Source organism: Bubalus kerabau, chromosome 10 (assembly GCF_029407905.1).
Source record: "Bubalus kerabau isolate K-KA32 ecotype Philippines breed swamp buffalo chromosome 10, PCC_UOA_SB_1v2, whole genome shotgun sequence".
NCBI classification, from domain to species: Eukaryota; Metazoa; Chordata; class Mammalia; order Artiodactyla; family Bovidae; genus Bubalus; species Bubalus kerabau.
Genome location: NC_073633.1, coordinates 29,275,083 through 29,285,973, shown reverse-complemented (window position 1 = coordinate 29,285,973; position 10,891 = coordinate 29,275,083). Strand labels below are relative to the sequence as shown.

General features: G+C 40.9%; 1 pseudogene and 1 gene segment (V, D, J or C); both read left to right on the top strand.

The window, feature by feature from the left end:
* The first annotated feature begins 4,342 nt into the window (after positions 1–4,342).
* Positions 4,343–4,846, top strand: LOC129622016 (T cell receptor alpha variable 8-3-like; annotated as a pseudogene).
* An 820-nt stretch (positions 4,847–5,666) lies between these two features.
* Positions 5,667–10,891, top strand: LOC129622015 (T cell receptor alpha variable 22-like). The segment is given in 3 exon segments: positions 5,667–5,715; positions 10,249–10,317; positions 10,503–10,891. Coding segments are annotated over 3 exon segments (507 nt in total).

Sequence of the window (10,891 nt, the reverse complement as noted above, 5' to 3'; positions counted from 1 at the left end):
CAAGGGTAGGATGATTTGAGAGAATAGCATTGAAACATGTGCATTACCGTAGGTAACATAGATGACCAGTGCAAGTTCCATGCATGAAGCAGGGCAGCCAAAGCCCATGGTCTGGGACAACCTGGAGGGATAGGGTGGCAGGGGAGGTGGGAGGTGTGTTCAGGATGGTGGGGACACAGGTATACCTGTGGCCGATTCGTGTTGATGTATGGCAAAAACCATCACAATATTGTAAAGTAACTATCCTCCAATTAAAATAAATTAATTAATTTTTTAAAAATCTGATAAAATGATATAAAATTATATTGTGAATTCTTTGATCATTAGATTTTCATCAGCTTCAATTTAAATAATAGTTTTACAATCTAAATGGGAAAGAATTTGAAAAAGAATAGACACATGTATGTGTGTAGCGGAATCACTTTGATGTTCACCTGAAACTAACACAACATTGTTAATCAGCTTTTCTCTAATGTAAAATGAAAAGTTAAAAAACTGTAGTTTTGTTGAGATTAAGTAACATTCACACAGTTCACTCTTTTAAATGAACAACTAAGTGTGCATCTAGTATATTCACAACATGGCACAATCACTACCTCTATCTAGATTTGAAACCTTGTCATCACCCCAAAAGGAAACCACACACCCGTGAAACAGTCAATCCCCATGCTCCCCATGCTCCCCATGCACATGTTCCTGGAAGCCACCAACCTGCTTTCTGACCGTGGATTTACTTATTTTATGTATTTCATGCAAATGGAATCATACAATCCATGGCATTTTTGCATTGTTTATTTTACTTAGCATAATACTTCGGAAGTTCATTCAACTCAGGACCAACTGTTAGTGTAAGTTAGTTAGTGAAAGTCTCTCAGTCGTGTCCAACTCTTTGTGACCCCATGGACTATACGGTCCATGGAATTCTCCAGGCCAGAATACTGGAGTGGGTAGCCTTTCAATTCTCCAGGGGATCTTTCCAACACAGGGATCAAACCCAGGTCTCCCGCATTGCAGGGGGATTCTTTACCAGCTTAGCCACAAGGGAAGCCCAAGAATACTGGGTAGCCTATTCCTTCTCCAGTGGATCTTCCCTACCCAGGAATTGAACCGGGGTCTCCTGCATTGCAGGTGGATTCTTTACCAACTAAGCTATGAGGGAAGCCCAGGGCCAACTGGAGAAAGGCAAATGTTCATCCTTAACCAGTCACATAGGATGCCACATTGCTATTAGCCTGCTGACATTGTCCCTGTTCTTCCCACCCTCCTCCACCCATCTGTTTTGCTAGAAGTTTGTCAGTTTTACTGATTCTCTTAGAGAACTAACTCTTTGTTTCATCGACTTTCTCTATTGTTTATCTCTTTTAAATTTCATTGATTTCTCCTTTTATCTTTATTATTTTCTTATGCTTGTTTTGGATTAATTTATCTTTTCCTTGTTTAGGTTCTTCAAGTAGAAGTTTAGATAATCTATCTGAGATTTTATTCTGTTTTAATATTTGCATGTAGTGCTAAAATTTCACTCTCAATACTTCTTTGGCTGTGTCCCCCCAATTTTGGTATGTTGTATTTTCATTTTTACTCAATTCATGAGAAATTCAATGATTTCCCTTGAGACATTCTCTATGACCTATAGATTATTAAGAAGTGTGTTGTTCAGTTGCCAAATATTTGGGAATTTTCCTGTATCTTTCTGTTATTTATTCATACTATTATTTCATTGTGGTTGGAGAACATACGCTTTATATTTCAGCTTTTTACATTAGATTTGTTGAATTTTTTTAGATCCCAAGATTTGGACTTACCTGGTATATATTCCATGGACACTTGAAAAGAAGTATATTCTGCTCTGGTTGGGTGGAGTGTTGTATAGCTGACTATTAAATCCTACTGGTTAATGGTGTTATTGAGTTCTTCTATACATCTGCTGATTTTCTGGCAAGTTATTCTACCAGTTGTTGAGAGAGGGATATTGACGTATTTAACTATATTTCTAGATTTGTCTCTTTTCTTTTTAGTTCTGATTTTTGTTCCACTCATTTTTCAGCTCTGTTAGTTGGTACATATACATTTAGGATTGCTATGTCTTCTCGGTAAATTATCCTCTTCATCAGTAGATAATATTTCTCTGTCTCTGGTAATTTTCTTTGTTCAGGAGCCTGTCTAATTTATCTGATATTAATATAGCCATTATACTTTGATTAATGTTTGCATAATACATCTTTTTCCATCCTTTACTTTCAAGATGACTATGTCTTATTTGAAATGAATTTCTTTCAGACAGTTATATCTGGGTCATGTTTCTTAATCCACTTTTTGTCTGAACTGTTTTGTCACTGGTGTGTTCAGATCAACTTTTGTGTCTTAGTTTTTGTGTGTAGACCACTTGCTTTTAATGTCTTGATATTTTAGGGCTTAGCCTTCCTTTTTACTTGATTTTTCATTTGTGCTTCTTTTTGGTCCCCTATGCTTTTCCCTCTAACCTTCTGTGAGTTATTCAACATTTTCTAGGATTATACTTCAATTTATCTGTAGTGCTTTGTGTGTGTGTGTGTGTGTGTGTGTGTTAGTTGTTCAGTTGTGTCTGACTATTTGCCACCTCATGGATGTAGCCTACCATGGAATTCTCCAAGCAAGAATACTGGAGTGGGCAGCCATTCCCTTCTCCAGGGCATCTTGTCAACCCAGGGACTGAATCGGTCTCCCGCATTGTAGGAAGATTCTTTTACGGTCTGAGTCACAAGGGAAGCTCCTATAGTGTTTAGATGTGTCTTATTGTATAGCTGTTTTTATATGGTTGCTCCAGTTATTGCATTATACATAACACAGTCTATTGGTAATATTATTTTACCTATTTGGATTAAGTGTATAAATATTGCCTCTCTTTACACCAATTTATTCTCCCCTATTCATAAAATAATTTTTTTTAGTATTTCCTCCATGTGTGTTTAGAGCCTCATTAGACAGTGTTGTAATTATTTCCAGGTATATAATTATATTACATTATTATATAACATATATAATATGCTATAATATATTTTCACCAAATATAACTGAAGTCTATTGTATTTGTCCGTATTTTTGCTTATTGTATTCTTTATTCCTTCTTGTTGTTTCAAGACTCCTTCCTTTATAATTTTATTTCTCTTTACAGAGCTTCCTTTAGACATTATTAGGATAGGTCTTCTGGTGACCACTTTCTCAGTTTTCCTTCATTTGAGAATGTCTCAATTTTGCCTTTTTGGAGAAGGCAATGGCACCCCACTCCAGTACTCTTGCCAAGAAAATCCCATGGATGGAGGAGCTTGGTAAGCTGCAGTCCATGGGGTCGATAAGAGTTGGACACGACTGAGCTACTTCACTTTCACTTTTCACTTTCATGCATTGGAGAAGGAAATGGCAACCCACTCCAGTGTTCTTGCCTGGAGAATCCCAGGGACGGGGGAGCCTGGTGGGCTGCCGTCTGTGGGGTCGCACAGAGTCAGACACTACTGAAACGACTTAGCAGCAGCAGCAGCAATTTTGCCTTTATTAGTGAAGGCATGTGGATTAATGGCTCTTCTCTTTCTGCAGTTGAAATATATTGGATTATTTCCTTCTGGCTCATAGTTAAATCTGGAAACATAAAAAATTGTAACATTGTGATTTTATGTTTCATTCTAAAAATTACTTTGTATTCAACACTTAAAAGTTGAAGGATAGCTGATTGACAATGTTATGCTAATTTCTTCTGTAGAGCAAAGTGACTCAGTTATACATATATAGACTTTCTTTTTTATTTTCTTTTCCATTATGGTTTACCCCTGGATATTGAATATAGTTCCCTGTGCTATTCAGTAACACAGGGAATTTTAAAATCACAATTATGTGTTTTTTAAAACAGCCAAATTTAATACAGTTCAAGGCTGACAACATAATCCTCTTTTGTACATAATCATAATGCTTTGAAATTCAACCACAGAAGGGCAGTAAAAAGGTGGGGCATGTTAATGACAACAGTGAACTTCTCCGTAGTTCTCTATTTGGCCTCTGGAGGGCACTGCTGCTTAAATTGGAAATTGCTTTTCTGTAAAAGATCAGAAGAACCTCACAAAACCCCTATGGTTTAAACAGATATTCTGACCATTTTTTACACAGTGAGATGTAAAGCATCTCAGACACCAGAGGTAGACATTTTGTTAAGACAGCTCCTCTTCCTAACAACATCCCTACAACCTCCATCAGAAGAAATATAAATCCTTTGTCATTCTTATTCAGAAAAACCTGGGTTCAAGTCAGCCAGTCTTCAGGCTCATTTGTGGGGAACCTGTTAGAAAGGAGCTCACTGCCGCCTCACTGCTCCACCATGACCTTGGTGTTCACCTTGATGCTTGAGATGCTCCTGTTTCTGAGTGAGTGCTACTCCATTTTACTCCTTTGTCCACACATGGAATATTGCTCCGTGTTGAATAGGACTTTTTGTTTTAGCTGAGTTCACTGATTCAGCATTGATGTTTCAGCAGGAGCTGGAGCCCAGTCAGTGACCCAGCCTGATGACCACATCGCTGTCTCTGAAGGAGCCCGTCTGGAGCTGAAGTGCAACTACTCATCTCCTTTCTCACCATACCTCTTCTGGTACGTGCAGTACCCCAACCAAGGACTCCAGCTTCTCCTGAAGTACGTGTCTGGAGACAATCTTGTTTCAGGCATCAAAGGTTTTGAGGCTGAATTTAGGAGTAGTGAGAAGTCCTTCCACCTGAGGAAAATACCAGCTCATTGGAAAGACTCAGCCAAGTACTTCTGTGCTCTGAGTGACACAGTGCCTGGGACTGCAGAAGGGTCTGAACACAAACCTCCTGGGACACTGTAGCTCAGTCTTTGTTATATTTAGGAAGTTGGCATGTTTTGTGAAGGCAAACAGTACAGACAATACAGAATCCTGGACATGTTTGTTTCCCATGGGCATCTTAGATTTTTCTTTTCTTCATTTTTTTCTTGTCTTTTCTTTTTTCTTTATCATTTTGCAAAGGAAAGACTCCTGTTTTCTGAAATTTGGCATTTTTGTCCTCCAGAATCAGAATTCTAGGGAAAATGAGGCCGTAGAATTTTCAACAAGCTGGAGAAAGTTACTTACCCCCCTGTCATTTGGAATAGTGATGGGCTGAGATATAATAGCTTGAGGTTGGCCATGTGACTTGATATAACACAAATGAGAGAATTTGCTTTACAATATTAATTTCATCTCTCAAGCAAATGAAAAAACCCAGGACAATGGCTTATTTCTAGCTGCATTATCTCCAGACTATTTTGCTAGTATCCTAAGAGGCTTCTTTCCTTAAAGGACTTCAACTCTTTGACTAAAGCATTTGGGACTGGTGCAGCTAATTACTGCTGGCACTTAAGGATGTATATGGGTGACCTTTCCAAAGACAATATAGTGTGAAACAAAAAAAGGCTTCCTTTATTCATCAGTCCCCAATAATACACTTCCCAGGTGGTGCAGTGGTAAAGAATCTGCCTGCCAATGCAGGAGACACAAGGGCATCCTCCTTAATGAGGAGGAAGATGAGGAGTGGAGTGAAGAGGTGGTTAAATCATCTTTATGGGGCAGTTCTTCTGGGTCTGTGTTTATCTTTGGCCAGATATCTCTCTCCTTTTCCCACATGAGACCTGTTTTAGGACACTCCTGAATGACGCATGTGCATCTTTTTACCAAGATGGATTCTAGCACAGAGCTTTGTGGGGTGCTTGGCATCATCTGTTATGAGGTGGTGCCACCTCCTTTTTGAGCTCCAAGGAGTCTTTCTGTGCCTGTGCAGTTTTCCTTGACCTCTTGACCTCAGAAGTGGTCACTTTTTTACTCTAGCACAGCTCAGCTCCTGCTGTTAATTGTCTTAGTTACTGAGGCTGAGCTCCCTTTGACAGGCTAATTAGCATGACAGGTTAATGAATCTGAGAGACGAGGTGTTGGGGCAAGGACTTTATTCGGAAAGCTGGCTGACCAAGAAGATGGCAGACTAATATCTCAAAATAATCATCTTGTCTGGGTCTGGATGCCAGGTTCTTTTACAGAACAGGGAAGGGGAAGGCAAGGAAACAAATTAAAAAGGCAAAATTAATCTTGTAAACATCTCCTAGAATGGCAAGCCTCAAGCAGGGGATGTTTCTTCTTTCTACCTTTCCTACCATCCACAGGAAGACAGGCCATAAACAAAAAGCACTTGGCAGTCAGGCCAAGGGGCTGATTCTCTGAGGCAGCCTATTATGCATGATTATAATTACAAAAGCAATGAAAAGCAAGTCAAAGAAACAGTTCCAACAGGTAGAATTGGTTCTTCCCTCAGTGCTTGGAGTGGTAGGGAAATCAAAGCTTGAATTTTACACTGCTTGACACAAACCAGCTGTCTAGCCCAGGGGCCCATCTACCTCCTGCCTCCGAAACTCATCTTGAGTTTTTGAGTGCTCAGTCGGGTCTTACTCTTTGCCATCCTGTGGACTGTAGCCCACCAGGTTCCCCTGGCCATGGGATTTTCCAAGCAAGAATACTGGAGCTGGTTGCAATTTCCTTCTCCAGGGGATCTTCCCGACCCAGGGATCAAACCCCCATCTCTTTTGTCCCCTGCATTGGCAAGTATATTCTTTACTGCTCCATCCCCTGAAAGGCTCTTTCAAATGGGGATTAGTAATAATAGAGGAGAATAATTTTATGTAAAGAAAAGCTAAATTATTATCGGCATATAAGAAGCAAGCTTTTTGATGAATATTCTTTTAAGTTAATCAGTTCAGTCGTGTCCGACTCTTTGTGACCCCATGAATCGCAGCATGCCAGGCCTCCCTGTCCATCACCAAATCCCAGAGTTCACTCAGACTCACGTCCATCGAGTCAGTGATGCCATCCAGCCATCTCATCCTCTGTTGTCCCCTTCTCCTCCTGCCCCCAATCCCTGCCAGAATCAGAGTCTTTTCCAATGAGTCAACACTTAGCATGAGGCGGCCAAAGTACTGGAGTTTCAGCTTTAGCATCATTCCCTCCAAAGAAGTCCCAGGGCTGATCTCCTTCAGAATGGACTGGTTGGCTCTCCTTGCAGTCCAAGGGACTCTCAAGAGTCTTCTCCAACACCACAGTTCAAAAGCATCAATTATTCGGCTCTCTGCCTTCTTCACAGTCCAACTCTCACATCCATACATGACCACAGGAAAAACCATAGCCTTGACTAGATGGACCTTTGTTGGCAAAGTAATGTCTCTGCTTTTGAATATGCTATCTAGGTTGGTCATAACTTTCCTTCCAAGGAGTAAGCGTCTTTTAATTTCATGGCTGCAGTCACCATCTGCAGTGATTTTGGAGCCCCCCAAAATAAAGTCTGACACTGTTTCCACTGTTTCCCCATCTATTTCCCATGAAGTGATGGGACCGGATGCCATGATCTTCATTTTCTGAATGTTGAGCTTTAAGCCAACTTTTTCATTCTCCTCTTTCCCTTTCATCAAGAGGCTTTTGAGTTCCTCTTCACTTTCTGCCATAAGGGTGATGTCATCTGCATATCTGAGGTTATTGATATTTCTCCCGGCAATCTTGATTCCAGCTTGTGTTTCTTGCATTTCTCATGATGTTCTCTGCATATAAGTTAAATAAGCAGGGTGACAATATACAACCTTGATGTACTCCTTTTCCTATTTGGAACCAGTCTGTTGTTCCATGTCCAGTTCTAACTGTTGCTTCCTGACCTACATACACATTTCTCAAGAGGCAAATCAAGTGGTCTGGTATTCCCATCTCTTGAAGGATTTTCCACCGTTTATTGTGATCCACAGAGTCAAAGGCTTTGTCATAGTCAATAAAGCAGAAATGGATGTTTTTCTGGAACTCTCTTGCTTTTTCCATGACCCAGTGGATGTTGGCAATTTGGTCTCTGGTTCCTCTGCCTTTTCTAAAACCAGCTTGAACATCAGGAAGTTCATGGTTCATGTATTGCTGAAGCCTGGCTTGGAGAATTTTGAGTATTACTTTACTAGCATGTGAGATGAGTGCAATTGTGCGGTAGTTTGAGCATTATTTGGCATTGCCTTTCTTTGGGATTGGAATGAAAACTGACCTCTTCCAGTCCTGTGGCCACTGCTGAGTGTTCCAAATGTGCTGGCATATTGAGTGCAGCACTTTCACCGCATCATCTTTCAGGATTTGAATTAGCTCAACTGGAATTTCATCACCTCTACTAGCTTTGTTCATAGTGATGCTTTCTAAGGCCCACTTGACTTCACATTCCAGGATGTCTGGCTCTAGGTCAGTGATCACCCCATCGTGATTATCTGGGTCATGAAGCTCTTTTTTGTACAGTTCTTTTGTGTATTCTTGTCACCTCTTCTTAATATCTTCTGCTTCTGTTAGGTCCATACCATTTCTGTCTTTTATTGAGCCCATATTTGCATGAAATGTTCCTTTGGTATCTCTGATTTTCTTGAAGAGATCTTTAGTCTTTCCCATTCTGTTGTTTTCCTCTATTTCTTTGCATTGATCACTGAAGAAGGCTTTCTTATATCTTCTTGCTATTCTTTGGAACTCTGCATTCAGATGCTTATATCTTTCCCTTTGTCCTTTGCGTTTCGCTTCTCTTCTTTTCACAGCTATTTGTAAGGCCTCCCCAGACAGCCATTTTGCTTCTTTGCACTTCTTTTCCATGGGGATGGTCTTGATACCTGTCTCCTGTACAGTGTCATGAACCTCATTCCATAGTTCATCAGGCACTCTGTCAGATCTAGGCCCTTAAATCTATTTCTCACTTTCACTGTATAATCATAAGGGATTTGATTTAGGTTATACCTGAATGGTCTAGTGATTTTCCCTACTTTCTTCAATTTAAGTCTGAATTTGGTAATAAGGAGTTCATGATCTGAGCCACAGTCAGCTCCTGGTCTTGTTTTTGTTGACTGTATAGAGCTTCTCCATCTTTGGCTGCAAAAACATAATCAATCTGATTTCGGTGTTGACCATCTGGTGATGTCCATGTGTAGAGTCTTGTGTTGTTGGAAGAGAGTGTTTGCTACGACCAGTGCATTTTCTTGGCAAAACTCTATTAGTCTTTGCCCTGCTTCATTCCGTATTCCAAGGCCAAATTTGCCTGTTACTCCAGGTGTTTCTTGACTTCCTACTTTTGCATTCCAGTCCCCTGTAAAGAAAAGGACATCTTTTGGGGGATTTAGTTCTAAAAGGTCTTGTAGGTCTTCATAGAACCATTCAACTTCCACTTCTTCAGCATTACTGGTTGGGGCATAGACTTGGATTACTGTGATACTGAATGGTTTGCCTTGGAAATGAACAGAGATCATTCTGTCGTTTTTGAGATTGCATCCAAGTACTGCATTTTGGACTCTTTTGTTGACCATGATGGCTACTCCATTTCTTCTGAGGGATTCCTGCCCACAGTAGTAGATATAATGGTCATCTGAGTTAAATTCACCCATTCCAGTCCATTTTAGTTCGCTGATTCCTAGAATGTCGACATTCACTCTTGCCATCTCTTGTTTGACCACTTCCAATTTGCCTTGATTCATAGACCTGACATTCTAGGTTCCTATGCAATATTGCTCTTTACAGCATTGGACCTTGCTTCTATCACCAGTCACATCCACAGCTGGGTATTGTTTTTGCTTTGGCTCCATCCCTTCATCCTTTCTGGAGTTATTTCTCCACTGATCTCCAGTAGCATATTGGGCACCTACTGACCTGGGGAGTTCCTCTTTCAGTATCCTATCATTTTGTCATTTCATACTGTTCTCTGTCTTATTCCTGATTCAAGCACTAGACATTTTTGACCACTATGCAAAATATCTATATTTGTATTGATTATTATCTTTATCTATGTCTTTATCTTTATCCATAGCTCTCAGGAAAGTCCCCTGGATCAAACAGGGAGTCATAAACAAAAGGTTAGATGGAAAATTTTGAAGTATAGATACCAGCTTTTTCTGACTTTTTCCACTTTTATTGCCTAAGATTTATTTATTAATATATATCAGGAGAAAATATGAACGTCCATTTTACAAGTTCAAAATTATGTATAAAACATTGAATGTTACCTTTTTCCTCCACTCTCACCCCTCTTTAACCTGTTTTTAGTTCAGTTGAGACCAAAGGACGGGGCTTCCTGTCACAGAGTGTGAGCTGAGCAGGTTTTGTTGGCTGAGCTGATTGGTTGCAGGAGCTGAAACATCCAGACAAGTCATGACACTCACCACCCAGGGTTTGCTATGTATCTTGTGAATATTTTCCAGCAACAAGGCAAAGAGTCGTGAAAAAGCTAGTGGACACTGTACTGGGGCTTTTGTTTGCCCAGGTTTGCTGTGAGTTGGGGCTGCCCCACAGGGGAATCTGAAGGAATGAGCAGCTTTTCTTTTGTTGAAGGAGGGAGAGGAGCTGACAAGTCCTGCAGACTTTCTATCTTATCATTTATGGGGTTGTGGGTGTACTTTCCGGGTTTTGCAGGAGCTCTGTGACCCTCACCTGTGGCTGTTTCTCTCCTCATCAGGTGTGAGAGGGATGGATGTGGCACAAAGTCCCCCAGCCCTGAGTCTCCAGGAGGGAGCCAGCTCTGTTCTGCAGTGTACCTTCTCCACCTTCGCAGACAGTGTGCAGTGGTATCTTCAGAACCCCGGGGGCCACCTCATCCACCTGTTTTACATTACTTCAGGGACAAAGAGAGATGGAAGATTAAATGCCACGACAGTCCCTGCAGAACGCCACAGTTCACTGCACATTTCCTCTTCGCAGACTACAGACTCAGGCACTTACTTCTGTGCTGTGTTGCACAGTGCTCCCCAGGCACCTGCAGCCTCTACACAAACCCTCCATGGGCTCAGCCCCTCCTCCAGCCACAGTCACACCGTGAGGCCACCACAGGGCATCTGCAGTGCTTAA